The sequence below is a fragment of the Populus alba genome, chromosome 12 (assembly GCF_005239225.2).
Source record: "Populus alba chromosome 12, ASM523922v2, whole genome shotgun sequence".
NCBI lineage: Eukaryota > Viridiplantae > Streptophyta > Magnoliopsida > Malpighiales > Salicaceae > Populus > Populus alba.
In genome coordinates, this window is record NC_133295.1 from 5741570 (window position 1) to 5759408 (window position 17839).

The following is a 17839-nucleotide window of genomic DNA, read 5'->3' on the forward strand; positions in this document are numbered from 1 at the left end:
TTTCCATCATACATGAAATTCTTTGATAACACCAAGATTTAAGAGAGCCGTGCTTAATTTTGTGCTGTAGTCACCGTTACATAGCAATCTCAAAATCAAAAGCCATGTATAATAAATTATGATTTGGTCTTTATCAAGGTAAAGCGCTTTAAGAAAAAGCACTTATCACTGTAGGACGTATTGGACATTTTGAAGCAAAGAATGACCAAATTTGAACAAGAAGCTGGAAGCAGACATTATGAAAGCTAACCAAAGAACACAACTTTTTTTCTAGGAGTTCACTTTGGTCTTCCAAAGTTTTTAGGGACTCGTTTTTGGAACAAGAAACATCAGCAACGAAATGACATGTTCAAGAGAAGCTCTTGTTAGCTTGTTCAACAATGTCTCAAGCTCCTCCTTCCTCCTCCTTCTCCTCCTCTACTTGTCCTCCAACTTGCTTCTTAAGCTCATCAACTTCATTGGCAGCTATCCTATAATCCAAAGGTATCATGGCGGCGCCAGCCCCCCCCTCTCCCCCCCTCCCTCTTAACAACAAAATATGTTCAGCTTTCTTTTTTCTTGTTTTGCAGAAACCGAAATGGATATGAATATAATTTCTCTGATGAAGATGAGGAAGAAGAAAATGAAACGTATAGTAGGTACTACGTTCAGTCCATGGAAAAAGAAAACCTTGCAGCCGGCATAGTTCATGGTGGTGACCGTGAATCAGCACTTCAGTTTATGCCGCCCAACAGCAGCACCCATTCAAATGTTGAAGATTTCATAAGCTCGCCAGAGGAACCCTTACTTGAAGACCAAGATGGTAGTTTTGCTGGTGAAGATATGCTTTCTGTTCTTGTCCCAGCAGGTTCAGAATCAGAACATGATGATCCAGATATGGTCGAAGAAGAGATGCCGACAAGTGACACAGATTCGTTTCATGATTCTGTCCCGAATCTACACGGACCCACCGCTCCGATCACCAAAGACTTGCGCAAAAGTGGTTTCATGGACAGGGACGAAATCTGTAGCGGTATTTGGCTATTTGCATCGCATATTCTTCTCTAAGAAAAGTTTGTTACATTAGCTACATGTTATACTTGCAATGCTTCCATTAGTCCTCATATTGCTTGGGATGTTTTTCTTGCAGAAGACTGCATTAATCAAGAAATTGAAAACAAAAGGACAGATACAAATTTCTCCGTTGATGAAAAGTTTCTGGTTTTTGCGCCAACCCGATTGGAATCAAGGAAACTTCAAGTTCAAGAAAAGGACGAGGAAGAAATATTTGGTGACTCGTGCACAGTGGGTTCAACTTCTAAGAGTTCCTCTGAATGGAGGAGCTCAATTAAGGATTCAGGAACTGAGGATCCATTCTCTTCTTCATCGCGAAGAAGTTGCCCCAGGTGGGAATCCTACACAGTATTCCAAAAATATGACGAAGAGATGGTGTTCCTAGATAGAATTAGTGCTCAAAAGCTTCAAGAAACAGGTAATTTTATTTTAGTACTTTGAAATGTCAATGTTCCTGCATTACAGATTTTGTCATAATTCTTTCAGAAAACTAATTAATTTCAAATGAGATTCCTGTTTTCAGATTCTCTTAGGTCCATCCAAGTGAATCCAAGATCAATTTCAGATAGGATTGTTCACAAGTTTTCGACTGTAAAAAAGAAGCCTTCAGACATCCGCCAAAACCCGTATCATGAATTGGAAGGTGCCTATGTAGCTCAAATTTGCTTAACATGGGAAGCACTTAATTGGAACTACAAGAACTTCGAACGTAAGAGATCTTCGCAACGCGACTTCGATCCTGGTTGTCCTGCGCATATTGCGCAACAGTTTCAGCAATTCCAAGTCCTTTTGCAGAGATATGTCGAAAATGAGCCTTATGAGCAAGGCCGGAGACCTGAGGTTTATGCCAGAATGAGGCTTCTAGCACCGAAGTTGCTCCTGGTGCCAGAATATCGAGGTATGCATTAAACGAAAGCCCGATCCCCTGCATACATCTCATCATCTCAGGAAACAGAATAAAAAAAGAACAAAGATTATTTGCCATTAGAGTAGGTTAGTTTCTTAATCCTTCAAAAGGATTAGAATTTGGGTTCATATCTTTCCCAAAGCACATTGGAAGGCTTGCTAGACCTTAGATTATACAGGAAGAATATCCTTCTTGCATCCCATGAAAGTTCCGTAACCTAAACTACAACGAGATCTGAATTCAAGATTCACAGTCAAAATTTACATGTTTATTTTTTTTGCCTAGATTTCTTAGTTTATTTTATTTTTTTTTATTTCAAGATTCTGAAGATGATCAGAAGGATGATGCTAACTTTGGCTCAAGAATTTCATCAGCTGCATTTCTAATGATAATGGAAGATGGAATCCGAACATTCATGAATTTTCTCAAGGCTGATAAGGAGAAAACCTGCCAGAAACTTATGGCATTCTTTAGGCGAAATAGAAGGGATTCAGTGGATCCTCTTCTTCTTCAATTAATGAAGAAAGTTAATAAAAAAGTAAGCTTACATAATTCTGCTTCTCGCTCTCATGTCATGGTATGCTATTAATTATGAGATTATTATTCTGAAACTAATCCATGAATGCTTTGACATACTGTATCTGTGCAGAAAAGGATCAAGCTTAAAGATCTTCGCCGCGTTCGCATTTGCATAAGGAAAAGAAAATTAACAGTGGAGGAAGAGATGGAGATCTTGATGGGACTAATAGACTTAAAACTCGTCTCTAGAGTATTGAGAATGTCTGACATGAGTGAAGAACAACTGCATTGGTGCGAAGAAAAAATGAGCAAAGTGAGAGTACTGGATGGGAAACTTCAAAGAGATTCCTCGCCACTTTTTTTCCCTGCGCATTGACCCACACCAGTGTTGCTTGATGACTAGATCATGAATGTGTCGTCACTGCAAAAAAAACAAAAAAAAAAAACTTTAAGAAAAATGATCGTCGTAGGCACCCTCTTGTAGATACTGTAAAATAATGTACATGGAAGGGCGCCTCCAAATGAAAGTGACTACATGTGAGTGACATGGATTTTGGAATCCAAGATAGAACAGTACAGAGACGTGTCTGCAGCAATTTGTGAGCTTTAAAAGTGAAAGACCAGAGGCAAAGCAAGGAACACGAAGATAGAGACAGGTTTAGCTTTAGTTACTTTAGCTTTTTCATTAGGTTTTATCTACAAGGGATTTGAGCTGAATCAAAAGAAGAGAAGAGAAGAGCTTTTACACATGCATAGAGTGAAGGAATAATAAAAAGCAGCACATGGTGCCCTCGAAGAATTGTCCACAGTTCTTGTTGCAGAAGGAAAAATAAGCGTTGTAGCTGGGCTAGCTATTATTAGATCAATTTATGGGTGACTTAATTCTGAGAGAGTATTGACTCAGAAGATATTATACAATACATTATTATCTGAGATGTGATGTGCATTTAGAAGATCTGATTGGTCAGCTCAGCTCAATCTGCTTTTCCATTGGCAACTTTCCTTGTTCCTTTGTATTAATTAGTCGTCCGTTTTGCAGAACTCCCACAGAGTAATAATTAACATTCATGTCCGAAAAATGTTGACCTCGTACGGTCTACGTTGACTAATTTAGGTCATCAGGTACAAATTGGTCCTTGACAATATCAGGCCATGCACGTTTCCTCTTGCTTGGGAAACTTATGCCGGTTTCATCCATGCTTGAGCTAACACAAGATGCCAATCTGAAAACGACTGACAAGCTTAAAAAAAAAAAAAAAAAAACATGTGGATGAAATATAGCAAAAGCTAAATGATATAGGAAAATTAATATAAATTAAAAGATATTTTAATGTGAATTATAATAGTAATTTTATTTTTTATTTTTTTATGAGTAGATAAATGTTTCTTTAGTTTTTTTTCACAAGGGTATTCAGGTTATTTTAATTTTCAAGTACAATTAAATAATGCTATTAGCCTCAGAAAAAAAATAAAAAAAAAGCTTTGTGTTTGCGGGTATTTTTGGTATTTTTATATTAGTATTTTGTATAATTAAAAGGATCACGAGGAGCGTTTTAATATTAGGACCATGAGGAGCGTTTTAATATTTTCTCGATATATTTTTTAATTTTTAATTGAAAAACTGCAGGCGTGTGTTCCTTGCACCTTAGCAAGTAGGCAGCGCTCGCGCCATTAATAAAACACGCTTCCCAATGGTCAAATTCTAAAATAAATATTTCTCAATTGGGTCATTTTTCTCAATATTTGTTAATGTATTTCACCTAATGCACATATTTTATGCTAAAAACAACAATGTTTTACAACAGATAAAGCTCATGTCATCAATATCAAATTTTATAAACTTAAATTGGTTTTCTTCCAAGTAATCCAAAATGATTAGTAACAAGTGGATTAACAAAATTGTTTATGAATCTATGCTAAGCATATAAACTTAAATTTATATATGTACAACCTTGACTCTTTTCCTCCACATGCATACGAATTCAAGTCTCAGGAGATCCTTTATTATTTTAGGGGATTTTCCTTGTTTTCAAGTCTTGTTTAGTTAAGGATACTATGGGTTTTTACTATAGTTTTTTCCAACCTTATAAGTTGAGATTTCTACTCAAATATGTCATGTTTAAGTACTAAAAAAATAAAAAGATTTGATGAAAATTCATGGCAAAGAGTTAAATTTGTCATGTAGAAGCTATTGACCTCTCATTGGATAAAAAAAACATTGATGAATTTACAACTCCTTCTTAGATGTGTTGTTAACTTAAATTTAGTGATAAACTTCATTAAAAAGGTGAGGTGGGACATTTAAAACATCTTAGTATTGTGAATAAATTATTCTATTAAATAGTTAGAGATAATACTTGGAATTTAACTTGTTAAAGAGAGAACAAGTATCTTACAATCAAATAAGACATAGAATCTAGCTATATTACTGAAACCAAAGATTTAACATATGGGATTTCAAGCAATAAAACTCGATGGTGTTAACCTTGTTTCTAAGAACCAAAGGTATTGGAAAAGAACTTAGACCTAGAAATAACCTTATATCTAAAAACCCTAAGAATGCTTATGATGCCACAAAGCCAGTTAATTTTCAATAAGTTAATGTACGATCTTTGTCCATGCAAAAAGAAAAAAAAAAAAAAAGAGGTTAATTTGCCATAAACAAACATAAAGAAAACTCACGTGTATTCTCCAACTTGCTGCTGAAATTTACATCTAAAAAAATATAATATAGTATCCTTTAACTAACCCTAATAAACTCCTTTTAGGTTGAGCATAAACTAGTAATCAACTAACATAAGTTCAATAATGAAATAAACTCATAAACAATGTCCAATAGGCAAGAACAAACTCAAATTAAAAGTAATTATTCAACATTAAATAAATAAATAAAATAGGATAATAAAAAATAAATTCTTCATAGCAAAATTCATTTATGTAGCCTGAATCTCTAAATTTCGCACATTCTTAACAGATTTTCAGTCCTAAATTCAAACACGTCATTCTTTCTTATATTGATGAAGTATTAGGCCTACCATATATGGTTGGAAAGCTTGAGATGACTTATTTTCATATCAACTTTAATCACATATAAATTTCATATGCAGTACCAGATATGTCTTAAACAGTACACAAAGATCTAGTTTGGTAGATTCAATAAGATTTTTCTGGTAACTTTAACCCTCTGAAATAATATGTTCTCAAAATCCACTTGACCTAAACATTTACCAAAATATATTTTCATATGTTTAGTATCTCCCTGTCAAATTTAAGTTCATTTTGATTTATAGTTTGAGAGATATGCTTGATCTCGAAAAGCTGGTCAGCAAATATTTTAAGGCAAAATTCAAACTTGACTTGGTATCAATGTGCTATATGACAAGTACCTACATATTAGTTCTAGGTATCCTTTATACCTCAGCTTATGAGAACAACTGTTTCATTTCATAAAGAAAAGAACATAATATGTATCAGTCTCTACAACTCTAATGGATATCTAGTATTTAAAAGAGCATCAACCATGAACATTTTAGGAACAATGTTATTATGCAAATGAAATCTCATAATTATAACAACTTTATAATCTTCTTTATAAAACATTTTTCTCCCATGAAACTTTATCTTAACTCTAGTTTCATTAATCAAATATTAGATTCATTAATATAATATTATATGAATATTAAAGATAAATTAAGCTTTTATTAATTATAAATATATATTTACATGAATATAATAATGTCATGTGTAACCAACCGAGTGGTTACATGACATATTAAACTTACACAATGATTAAGGAAATGAATTATAAAATTAAATGATTAAAATGAAAAGTATATAACCAAGAAATTAAGTTTTGTTTGATTGGTCTTAAGATATTGATGTGGATAGCAAATAAGAATTTAGACATCCTAAGAATAATGGTTTTTACATAGGGTAATAATGTAATAAGAATAACCATGATACATAGAAAGTTAAATGTGCATGAATGACATTAATTGATTGTGTTAAGTGATGATGAGACCATGTTAATGTTAGATCAATTGAGAGTTATGCTCAAAAAATTCTTATTACTTAAAAGCTAAAAGACTGAGAACTAAGGGACGAGAGTGATTGATATTTAGTAGTTGAAAGATAGATAACTAAGGAATGAAAGATGTTAATTTAGTTAATTATAATATAATGATATAAATACCAAATCGAAACTTAGATGTCCCAAAGATTTAAACTTATATGAGGAGTTATCAGGTAATAAGAATGATGATGATATGTGAAAATTAGAAATGCATGATTGGTATGACTTGGTTGTGCTAATTGATGATGTTGTGTTCATTAATAAAGAATTGATACTTATATATGTGTAAGGGATGATAAACAACTTCCAATACATCTTATATAAATAATATTATGAGGAGAATTGGTTGTACTAAAAAGGGTAGGTTATTCCATATTGAATAACCTATTAATGTTGAGTATGAATCATAATTAGTAAAATATTTTTTTGTTTTAGATAACCCAAGATCAGGGATAGTGAATGTTGAACCATGAAGATGGAACGATTAACTTGAAGCTTGAATAATAAGTAGTTGATTGAAGTAATAAAATATACTTGAACTAGAAAGAGGGTTTTTTAACATTCATTAGATTAATAGACCAATAGTAAAAGGAAAGTATAAGCTATGATTTTTTAATAGAGTAATGAATCTAGAATAAAATAAAGCATATAATATACATATTAAATGGACTAATGAATTTTAAAAATTAAGAATGAATCATTGATTAATAAATCCATAATTTAGATTATCACATGAGAGACAATTATTGTTTTAAAATGAATGACAATACAACTGAATTGTAATGTGGGAATTATAGTTACCATAATGGCTCATAATTATATAAATGTGGCAATCTAGATCTAGTTATGAAAATGATGATGTGATTCTCCTTAAGAAAAAGTGATTTGAGAGAATAGAAATGTACTAATAAGATCTTGAAATGATCGAAATGTTAAAGAAATGGTAAGAGAACTACATCACTAAATTTAATAGGGAGAATGAAAATGAAATATGCTAAATGCATAATTTAGATAAAAGTGACCAAAAAAGTATTGATAATGTGAAGTTTATTCAAGATACTTTTTTTTTAAAAAAAAATACTAGTCTGGTTAATTATAAAATTGTTGATAAATTTAATAATTATATGTATTTGCAGGTATTACATGTTCAACATTGTAGTTCCAAAAATTATGAATCCTATTTTCTTTTATCGTACTTAGGTATAAATTAATAAATTTATTGTATAATTTTATAAGTAGATTTAATCTATGTAATTGCACCAAATGAGTTATAGATTTTATATAATAAAAAGAATAATTGATGTAAAGATGTGAAATTAGTTGAGTATTGTAGAAATCTTGAAATCCCAAATAAATTATTGGGTATAATGACTTGTATGATATACTAGAAGTTACTTGTCAATTTAAGGTGGTGAACTATGATGTCTGGATTATAAGAGGTCATTGGAGGTATTACAAGGTATAATGTAAATTTTGGTAAAGTTCGTGCTTAATAGAAACTATGTTGAAATTTTGTTAAGAAAAAAGAAAAAAATGAAAGAAAAGGAATCCTTCATAGAATGAAAAATTATGAATGTATAATGTACATTAGATTTGATATTGGAATTGATTTAAAATGTTTAAAAGTTCTTCAAAAAACAAAAAAACAAAAATAACCCTATTTTATACATACAAGTTGACTAGAAGTGTCAAAGTTATATAGAGAATTCTAGGGCATTACAGCCAGACTAGAACATCTTTTTTTAAATCATGTAATTTTCAGTCTACAATGTTGTTAATTTGCTAGATACCCTTCCCTAATATATATATATATATATATATATATATATATATATAATTGGTATAAATAAAATTCAAAGTTTTTAACCTGGAATTTTGAAGTTGAGATCTTTAAATGACCTTTTCAAGGATCCAATATCGATTAGGTCTCTTATGTCTTTATTTTTTAAGGGACTAATATAGAGTTTTTCATGAATGGATTTCTTTGATAAGTTTTCTTCTTTAAAAGACTAATATCAATTTTTTTGTGAAAAACAAGTATCTTGTTTAAGGGACTGACGGTAGAATACTCACAAATGGTTTAATCAATGAGTCTACTATTTTTAAAGATCGATGCTAAATTTTCCACAAAACAATTAGAAATAAAATCAAAATATAAATTGAAAATAAGCTAAAACAATTAGGATAATTAAAGACAATAAAAAATATAAATTTATGAGAAAAACACATAGTAAATATAACATTTCATAAGAAAAGATGCAGCAAGGATGACATTACTCTTCACTTAGACATAACCTATTACCTGAATCTTTAAAATCAATGCTAATCTTTAGGATTCATAGTTTCTTCTAATTATTAGATGATAAATTCTATTTTTCAATTCATTTTCCTTAATTTCTAGGAGTTTGAATCGACATCATAATGTGATAATTTGTGTCAATTTGAGAGGGTGATCTGGGAGGATTAGATAAACTCTAGGGCGGGTCATAAATGGGTGTGGGTATTTTTCTTCATGATGGAGAATTTTTTTTTCTCTCCATCTCATTTATATTCTTGTTCTTTTGAGACAAATCTTGATGATTAACATCTTAGATAGGTTATTCTAAGTTAGTTAAAGTTTATAATTGAGATAACAATCAATTGGGTTAGAGGATGTAATATGCTTATTTGTGGTTTTTTTTTTTTTTTTTTTTTTCTGCTGTTGGGTTGCTGGTTATTTATTATTTGATGTATGCTTAGGTTTCCTTATTATTTTATATATCTATTTATAGATTATATTTTACCACTGCATATTGAATTTTTCAAAAAAAAAAAATAAATTCAAAGACTTATTTTATTTGTAGAAGAGCAGCCATACAACACCTAAGTTACAAGATTTAAAGCCGGTAAAATTAGTATAAAATTTTATTTTTAATTATTAAAATAATTTTTTTAAAATAAAAAATTAAATTAATCATCATCAATATAAGATGAAGAGAGTATTTATTTTTTATAGTTCAGTACTGATTTTTATCGAAAAAATAATATATTAATATATTTTTTAAATAATTTTAGTAAAATGATATTAAAAATAAAACGAATCTTCAAAAAGATTTTATTTTAATTATAGGATATTCTTAAAAAAAAAATACTATATACTAAATTATCCAAAACAGGCCCGACTTGAGTCTCGAGCCTGGCAAAGTATGGCAGCCACGAAAGGAAAAGAAATGGAGCAATAAAATAAAAGAAAACATGCGTACATGATCGTGTGTGGATTAGATATTCACCATCTTTTATCAGAAATCGAGAATAAAGCAAATTGTCTCTCAAGAATCTCCTCCGCAAAGAGATAAGGAAAAAAAAAAAAAAAAAAACCGAAAAAGCAACGACTAACAGCTTCACTCACAAAACCGACTCTACCTCATGACCACACACAAACCTAAGATCCCATTCCAATCTTGTCTTCCCACACGCTTCTGAGTCCTATCTATTTCTGTATATATACTCAATCCACCCGATTTCTTTAATCTCTCTCTTTCTCTCCCTCTCGTTTATCTCTCCTTAAAAATCTAAGCTTTGATCCGTTCTCGCTCTCTGTCCCTCCCTTTGTCTTTCTATTCTTCCCCCTTGGATCTCTCCTCGCCTTTGTGGCAGCTGAGGTCTTTCTCTTGCTCCTTTTTCTTTCTCTCTCTTGATAAGGTTTTCTTTTTTCTTTTTGTTTCGTGGAATTGTATCATGTAATTTTGCAGATAAGTTTTTGGATAAAAAATACCTTTATGATTTAATCTGGTGATTTAATCGGTGAGCCAGATTATGTTATGGCCTAAATTTTGAAGCTTTGTAACCTTTTTTTTTTGGGTTTCTTGTGAAGTTACAAGATCTTCATTTTTTTTCATATATGTTTGTGTGCAGGGGTTTGCTTTGGTGATTTGTTGATAAGTGAAAAGAGCGCCATGGCAGGAGGATGTGAGGAGAGGGAGAGGAGGATGATGATGGTGGAGTCTGTGGTTTGCCCAAAGCCAAGGAAATTACTACTTTTAAATCCTTCTCTTTGTGAACAAATCAGACCTCTAAGATTGTCTGTCAAGTATGATTTCCTATTTGAACCCTTTTCTTGGAGTATGTATATTTTTTTCCCTTACTGTGAAAAGTTTTTGTCTTATTTTGTCTTGTATTCTTTTATGCAGTCACCATACGGAGATGGCAGATTCAAAAGCTCGGGCGGAGCTGCTTGACATAATTCTTACTAAGGTACATCACTTTTTCTTTCAGCAATTTTACTGGCTGATTTTCTTTAAAAGTTTTATTTGTGACTTTTTGCTTGTTTTGCTGGTTGCTAAACCTAAAAGGTTGGCAGTGCATAGGGTCATCCTTGTAGAGATCTACGTCTCTAAATACTTAAACAATTTCTAATATTTTTTTTTGTTCTTCACTGCTGTATTTTGGATATAATTGGTGGTTACAAATTTCCAAACTCACTATTTTCTAAATACAACTTTTGTTTTTACTTGTTTTTGGTTGAGGTTAGTGTGTGCTTTTACTCAAGTATCAAAGAACTTTGCATTTTTTTGGTCTCATCGTGGTTCAAGTTTCTCATATGCCAAGATGGTGTTGAGAATCTGTTATTCGTCACAGTTCCTGTATGAATTTCTTTGTGTTCATGGGTTAGATTTGTGAGCTTCCTACTGTCTACGCTTTCTTGAAGCAAATAATCAAGTCCTCATCATTTTCTCTACTAAATAATGTGGGGAGTGAATTTGTTTGAATCTTTTATTGTTTTCTGTCCCAAGAGAATTTATAATTGCTTTGCATTTTCTGATTGAACTTATAGATCTGAATTATTGCAGGGAGGTAATGGTGGGGACAAACCTGGTTTCCAAGTGGCATCATCGCCACCATTTTACTGTGGTTCGCCACCAAGCAGGGCATCAAACCCTGTAATCCAAGATGTGCAATTTGGCAATGAAAAAATAACCCCTCTATCTCCTGCACCACCATCACCATCTACATCGTCATCATCGGCACGTAAAGGAGGAAGTTGTGTCCGAATGAAATTTGGGGACATGCCAGCTGTGGTGAGGATCGAAGGGTTTGATTGTCGCAGCAGAGATCAGCGAAACTGTAGCATCTCTGCCGTGGCTTGAATATTGAATTAATGAAACCATTAATTGTAACAACTGCAGTGAATTTTTTATTATATGAGAGGGAGAGAGAGCTAATGGTAGTGATGTAGCTGTACTGCTGGTGTTTTTTGGTCAGTGTATATACAAGGTTAATGGGTGTTTTATGTTGAGGTTGTCATTGTTTTTCACTCTAATGGATATGTACATTGTAATGAAGTTGACGAGACAAAAATGTTTGAATTTTTGAAGGAATAAAAGAGGGAGATGCAACTGTGTCTCTGTGTATCTTTTGTTTATTGATAAAGAGGGAGAGAGGCTTTGTAAGGTTTCCATTGTAACATGGTGTCTGTCACTCTTATGTAATCCTTGTTTCTAATTGTATCATCCCAAGGAGTAGATGAGGATTTGGTGCTTTGAAATCCTTTGTTCTCTATAAGTTTGTTTTCCAGTTTTAAACAAGACTTAAGCAACGTCCAAAAAAATTGAAAAGCAAAACAAAAGGACGAAAGGAAAACAGGGGACACCGGGGTCTACATGGAGATTGAGGTTGGGATTTAATTGGTTTTTTGTGTTCTTGAAAAGATGGGATCCTGAAGTGAAGAGGGAGAAAGGTCGGCAAAAATGGCAACAGGTTCAGGTCGTATACTAGCTAATTTATCAATAATGGCTCTATTATGTTGCCTAAGATGGAGAGAAGAGAACAGGAGCTACAGGGCTGGCAATGGATGGTTCGGTTGGTGGCTGAAAGGTCATGGAGGGTGACAGGGGCAGGGAGGACGTTGGGCATGACCTTTCATCTGTGGGGGCTTACAGTGAGGGTGACAGCAGCAGCAGGTTGCAGTTGAGCTCTTTGGCGAGTCCTACTACAGTTGCTGCTTTGATTTCATAGCCCTTCCCTTGATTGGATTTGTATCTGTAATTGTATTTATTGACTCTTTTCTTCTTTATTTAATTTTAATATATACATTATATAGGATAATCATCTCAATGCTTTGACGTGAGAGAAGAAGTTTCATACGATACTCTCTGAAATCTCTTGTGAATTAAGTTAGCAATTCCAGAAATCTTTTCCTTCCTTCTTTTTCCTTTCTCGTTTAATCGAAGATACTATAAAACAGAGACGCGTGGACGCGTCTATCATGATAAAGCAATAGAGAAATGACTTGTTGAGTAGTAAGAGCAAAATTTGATTGTTCAAATTGACAAAAAGCTTACATAGTTAAGGAGGTAATAATGGGTTAGGTGTATTTTTGTCATTTTCCCAAAAAAAAAAAAGAAAATTAACCTCAAAGTAAAGACAACGAAAAAAAAATTAATCATTAAGAAAATTAGAATTTAGTGGTTCATTTATATTTCTTTAGCCTTATCTTCAACGCAAAAATATCATCTTTGAAATGATAAATATATCTGTTTAGCAATTATAATTCACAACTTCTAATTGAGAAGGAAAAAGCATACGCAACTTAATTGAAATAGTAATTTTTTTTCTTTTTAGTTTTAGTTTTTATTTTATTTTATTTTTATATTAAATTTATTGAGAATTGAACTTTGTTACTTATCTCATTTTTTTTTAATATAAAATTATTATGGTTCCGAAAATATCTCAGCTTTGGATTAGTGTTTAGTTTTATGATCGTTTATTTTTTTCTATCATATTATTAAATAAAAAAAAGTTTTATATTGTCAAATAAAAAACTTTTCTAAAAAAAAAAATTATTATTATGAATTGAGCTTTATAATTTCTTTTAATTTATTTTTTATGAGGTTATAGTGATCTTAAAAAAACATATTGCCATTGGGTTGATGCTTGATTTTTGAAGCATTTATTTTTTATATCATGTTATTAAATAAAAAATAATTTAAAAAAAAAAAACATAATTATTAAGAATTAGGTTTCACGATTTATTTCAATTTATTTTTTATGAGGTTATGGTGGCCTCATAAAAATATTTTAATATTAAGTTGGTGATTAATTTTATAAGATTTTTTTTTATCATATAATTAAATAATAATATTACAAAAATAAAATTATTAAAATCAATAAAATGAATGATCCAAGTTAATGATTGATTAGTTAATGTAGGTTGTTTTTAACATGTAAAGATAATTGAGTTATATTGGAGCAATTCTATATAATTTAATTGTGAGATAAAAAGTATAATCATCAAACAAAGGAAATTATAGAAAGGAGGACTTTGAGGGAGAAATTCTAGTGAATGGTTTATGTAAAATCCAACCGACAAAGCCAAGCTAGTTTAAGTATCTTGACTTGAAAAAAATAAATTAGACACAACCCTAAAAAAAAAAAAAAGATTTCTCTTTTTCCATTCTTAAAAGGCTAAAAACAATTAATCTTGACAAACAAAAAGAAAGAATAATCCCCTGCCGAAACAAGTTTATTTCTTTAAAAGTCGATTTTTGCATAATTTTTCAACAATCTCAAAAATATTAATAATGAGTGACAAAATATGTATACCAAAAAGCATGATCTTATGGGATTTGCCGCAGTGTAATATTGTTAGGCAAACAAATACTAGAATTAAGTTGCTCATGCAAAGTTATGATTTCGTAGTCTTCCAAGAAGGCCAAGCACAACCTAATTTTGAAGGTAGACTGTTGATCCGAAATGTTCAGGGATCTAATTACGGTTATTTTTTAAAATATTTTTATTTTTAAAATATATTAAAATAATATTTTTTTATTTTAAAATATTATTTTTAAGATTAGCGCATGAAAACAATATAAAATATACAAAATAAATTAATTTTTAGTAAAAAATATAATTGAATTTTTAAACTGTGCCGAATCGTGGTTCTTGCTCCATGTTCGTGTATATGATGATACAACACAGCAAATCTTTCTTAAAAATCATATATTGAAGGGAGGAAAATGGCAATCCTACAAGTACTTGCATTCCTGTTGGTTACTTGGTTTTCTATTTCTTTGTAATGGAAAGGGGGGGAAATTACGTTTATACAAATTCATTTTCATAATCCAATTTTGAACCTAAAATATCTTTTCAATTTTAATTATTTTTTTGTCACTTGTGTTTATTTAATTTTCATATCAAGAAATATAAAATAATCCAAGAATAAGATTATAAATAATAATAAAAGAAAAGAAATAAAAGAAAAGGGTAAAAATAAAATAAATTTTTTTTTGGATTTAATAAGCCCTTTACTGAGTTCAAAAAGGTAAAAAAAAATATTAGGATGCAATCCGGGACATAATAAAAAAGAAAATGGTTTCATTAGGTTGAAATTAAAAGAATTGAAGGGACAATGATGAATATGTAACAAAAGGCCAAATCCAGGGGTCCAATTAATTTAATCATGGACAAAATTGAAGAGGAAAAGTGAGAATTAGGGAAAATTGATTTAAAAAATGCACAATTTAAAAAATCAAGGACTAAATTAGAATAAACATCCAAATTAATTCATTTAGGGATGAAAATGAAAATAAAATATGAAATTAAAAACCTAATTGCATGGACATTAAAAATTCAAAAAGCAGGGACCACAATGAAAAAGGAATAAAAAATTCAGGGCCGAATTAAATTTTTTACTTTTCCAAAAAACAATGTCATTTTTATAACCAAAAAAAAAAAAAAAAAACCAAGATGATGACGTCGTTTTATTCATGCTGAAAGAACACTAGTTTTGCAGAAACAGGTGTTCATAATCAATTTCCAGTCTCAATTCTACAACAAGAATCATGCCAGCATAGAACACAAGTCTCTAATATCCAGTTGAAATCAATCAAGTCTCTAATATCCAACTCCCCAAATATGGCCAGCAAGAATCATTCTAGGATATCTCCAGCTAAATCTCTAGTTTTTCAAGGATTGTTAACCTGCACAAATCACATCTACACCACCTTAGTTGCTAGACAAAAGCCTTCCATATATATAGCACTCCAAGAATTGTATAAAAATGTGATTTGTCAATTTATCAGCTGTATAGTTTGTCTCCTCATATTAGAATTAAAATTATTCGGGGTTTTCGATGAAGTAATTTTTTAGAAATTATATAAAGTAAAATAATAGAGACAAAAAACATTTAGGATTATAAAAAAATCATCATTTTACTTATACCGTTGGATGAATGACTTTTCATGTCATTTCAGATCTCCAAAAATCTATTCAATTATCGCTTCAAATACAAGCTGCTATTTTGTTTATCAAGGGTCACGTTCTTCAATAAAAATAAGCCATGTGGCCAAGAAAATCTTAATAGTTCTATGTAGGACAATTAAATCCTTTAGGGAAAGTAAAAGAGCATTCATTTACTACCGGTAACCTTTTAAAAATCTTTGCATAAAACAATACATAAAGACTTAGAGAACTACTAATGAATTAATATATTTTATTTTATTTGGATCTTCATTTAAAACAACCATAACTTCACAGATATAAGGTAAGAGATGCAGATTGGTGTTATTGTCTTTAGGGTGACCATGTCAATCCCTTCTAATATGATTTGTGTGATTGTACTAAGAAGACCGAATTGATCCTTTCTAAGATAAATTGTACAATCACACTAGAAAAACTGAGTTCATCTCATCTTTTAAAGATTGTGAGGTTGTTTTCCTGAAAATATGGTGTGTCAATCTCATCTCGAAGATATGTGCAATTACACTAGGAAGGCTCTAAGTTCATCATTTCCCTAGTAAATTATGCAATCGTACTAAAAATACTGAATTGATCTCTTCTAAGATAAATTGTACAATCATACTAGAAAGACTGAGTTCATCCCATCATTTTTTGGAGGGTTGAGATCAAGTGATGGGCCAGGCCACCAACTCAGGCCCAAATAATGCCCAAGACAAGGCCTAGGTAGCAGTACCTCAACCCAGTAGGTGCTAAGACATATGCTTGGCATGCTTGATGAAGGAAATGCCTAAGTCAAGCCCCAGGCTATAACATCTAGGCCCAAGGGGTGCTGGGCAGCACAAATTTGAAGGAACTTAAAGGTTGGAAGGTATTTGGTTCCTTAGAGTGTGAAAACATGTAATGTTGCAAAAGGAAAAAAAAAAAGTTAGGAGGAATTGAACTTGTGATCCAAATTTTGCTACCCTAGTTACATCACAAATGACATAATTTTTTGTTACTACTAGCATATTAGTCTGTGTTCTAAAGTGGATTAATAATTTTTTTAAAAAAAATATAAACAAAAATCTTAAGAATATAGAGATTATTTTAAGTTCTTTAAGTCTCAATAGTCTTTGGTCTAGCTATAATTCCAGACCCAAGACCATAGATTTGACAACCAAGCTAAACCTAGTAGCCTTGGATCTGGCAGTAATTTACCTTGGGTATGACGGGGGCCTAACCCAACCTAAGAGCCAATAGTCTTGGGCTTGGCAGCAATTCTAGACCCAAGGCAACCGAACTAAACCCAATATCCTTAGTTCTAGCGGCCAAGTCTAATTATTTTTTATTGATTATAAAAAATATTTAAAGTACCCTTAAAGTATTCTAAACCAAAATGATAATTAAGATTTTTATTTTTTATAAAAAAATATTTAAAATATCATTGTAGTATCCTAAACAGAAATTATAATTGATTTTTTATTTTTTATTTCAAAAAATATTTGAACTACCCTTAAAGTATCCTATATATATATATATATATATATCCTAATTGATTTTTTTATAAATATTATTTATTTTTTCAACAAAAAAACATTTAAACTATTGTAAAAGTATTCTAAACAGAAATCCTAATTAATTTTTAAAATTATTTTTTTTATTTTTTATTAAAAAAAATTTAAACTACCCTTGAAGTATTCTAAATAAAAATCCTAATTATTATTTTTATAAATTATTTTTTTATATAGAAAAACATTTAAATTACCATTGAAGTAACCTAAACAGAAATCCTAATTAATGTTTTTTTTTATAAATTATTTTTATTTTTTATAGAAAAAAACATATAAACTACCCTTGAAGTAACTCAAACAGAAATCCTAATTTATTTTTTTATAAATTATTTTTATTTTTTATAGAAAAAAATTTAAACTACCCTTAAAGTATCCTAAATAAAAATTATAATTATTTTTTAAATTATTTTTATTTTTTATAAAAAAATAAACTATTATTAAAATAACCTAAACAAAAATTCTAATTTGTTTTTAATTTTGTATAAGAAAACATTGTGCACGATAATGTGACAAATTACATTA

At 30.6% G+C, this 17839-nt stretch overlaps 2 protein-coding genes across 2 annotated transcripts; both read left to right on the plus strand.

Moving 5' to 3' along the window:
* The first annotated feature begins 224 nt into the window (after positions 1-224).
* Positions 225-3414, plus strand: LOC118030190 (uncharacterized). The gene is made up of 6 exons (XM_035034186.2): positions 225-483; positions 570-1012; positions 1130-1471; positions 1577-1951; positions 2281-2498; positions 2610-3414. Exons 1-6 carry the CDS (start codon positions 341-343, stop codon positions 2853-2855), a joined length of 1767 nt encoding a protein of 588 aa, XP_034890077.1. The 5' UTR covers positions 225-340; the 3' UTR covers positions 2856-3414.
* Positions 3415-9894: 6480 nt separating this feature from the next.
* Positions 9895-11952, plus strand: LOC118030191 (uncharacterized). The gene is made up of 4 exons (XM_035034187.2): positions 9895-10192; positions 10446-10620; positions 10721-10784; positions 11381-11952. Exons 2-4 carry the CDS (start codon positions 10487-10489, stop codon positions 11675-11677), a joined length of 495 nt encoding a protein of 164 aa, XP_034890078.1. The 5' UTR covers positions 9895-10192; positions 10446-10486; the 3' UTR covers positions 11678-11952.
* Positions 11953-17839: the final 5887 nt, after the last annotated feature.

Excerpts from the sequence above, each read along its gene's own strand:
- LOC118030190 (XM_035034186.2), top strand. The coding sequence starts at position 341 with ATGACATGTTCAAGAGAAGCTCTTGTTAGCTTGTTCAACAATGTCTCA. Across the intron at positions 1,013-1,129 it reads CAGGGACGAAATCTGTAGCG|AAGACTGCATTAATCAAGAA; the intron begins GTATTTGGCTAT and ends TTTTTCTTGCAG. Across the intron at positions 2,499-2,609 it reads TGAAGAAAGTTAATAAAAAA|AAAAGGATCAAGCTTAAAGA; the intron begins GTAAGCTTACAT and ends GTATCTGTGCAG.
- LOC118030191 (XM_035034187.2), top strand. The coding sequence starts at position 10,487 with ATGGCAGGAGGATGTGAGGAGAGGGAGAGGAGGATGATGATGGTGGAG. Across the intron at positions 10,621-10,720 it reads CCTCTAAGATTGTCTGTCAA|TCACCATACGGAGATGGCAG; the intron begins GTATGATTTCCT and ends TCTTTTATGCAG. Across the intron at positions 10,785-11,380 it reads TTGACATAATTCTTACTAAG|GGAGGTAATGGTGGGGACAA; the intron begins GTACATCACTTT and ends GAATTATTGCAG.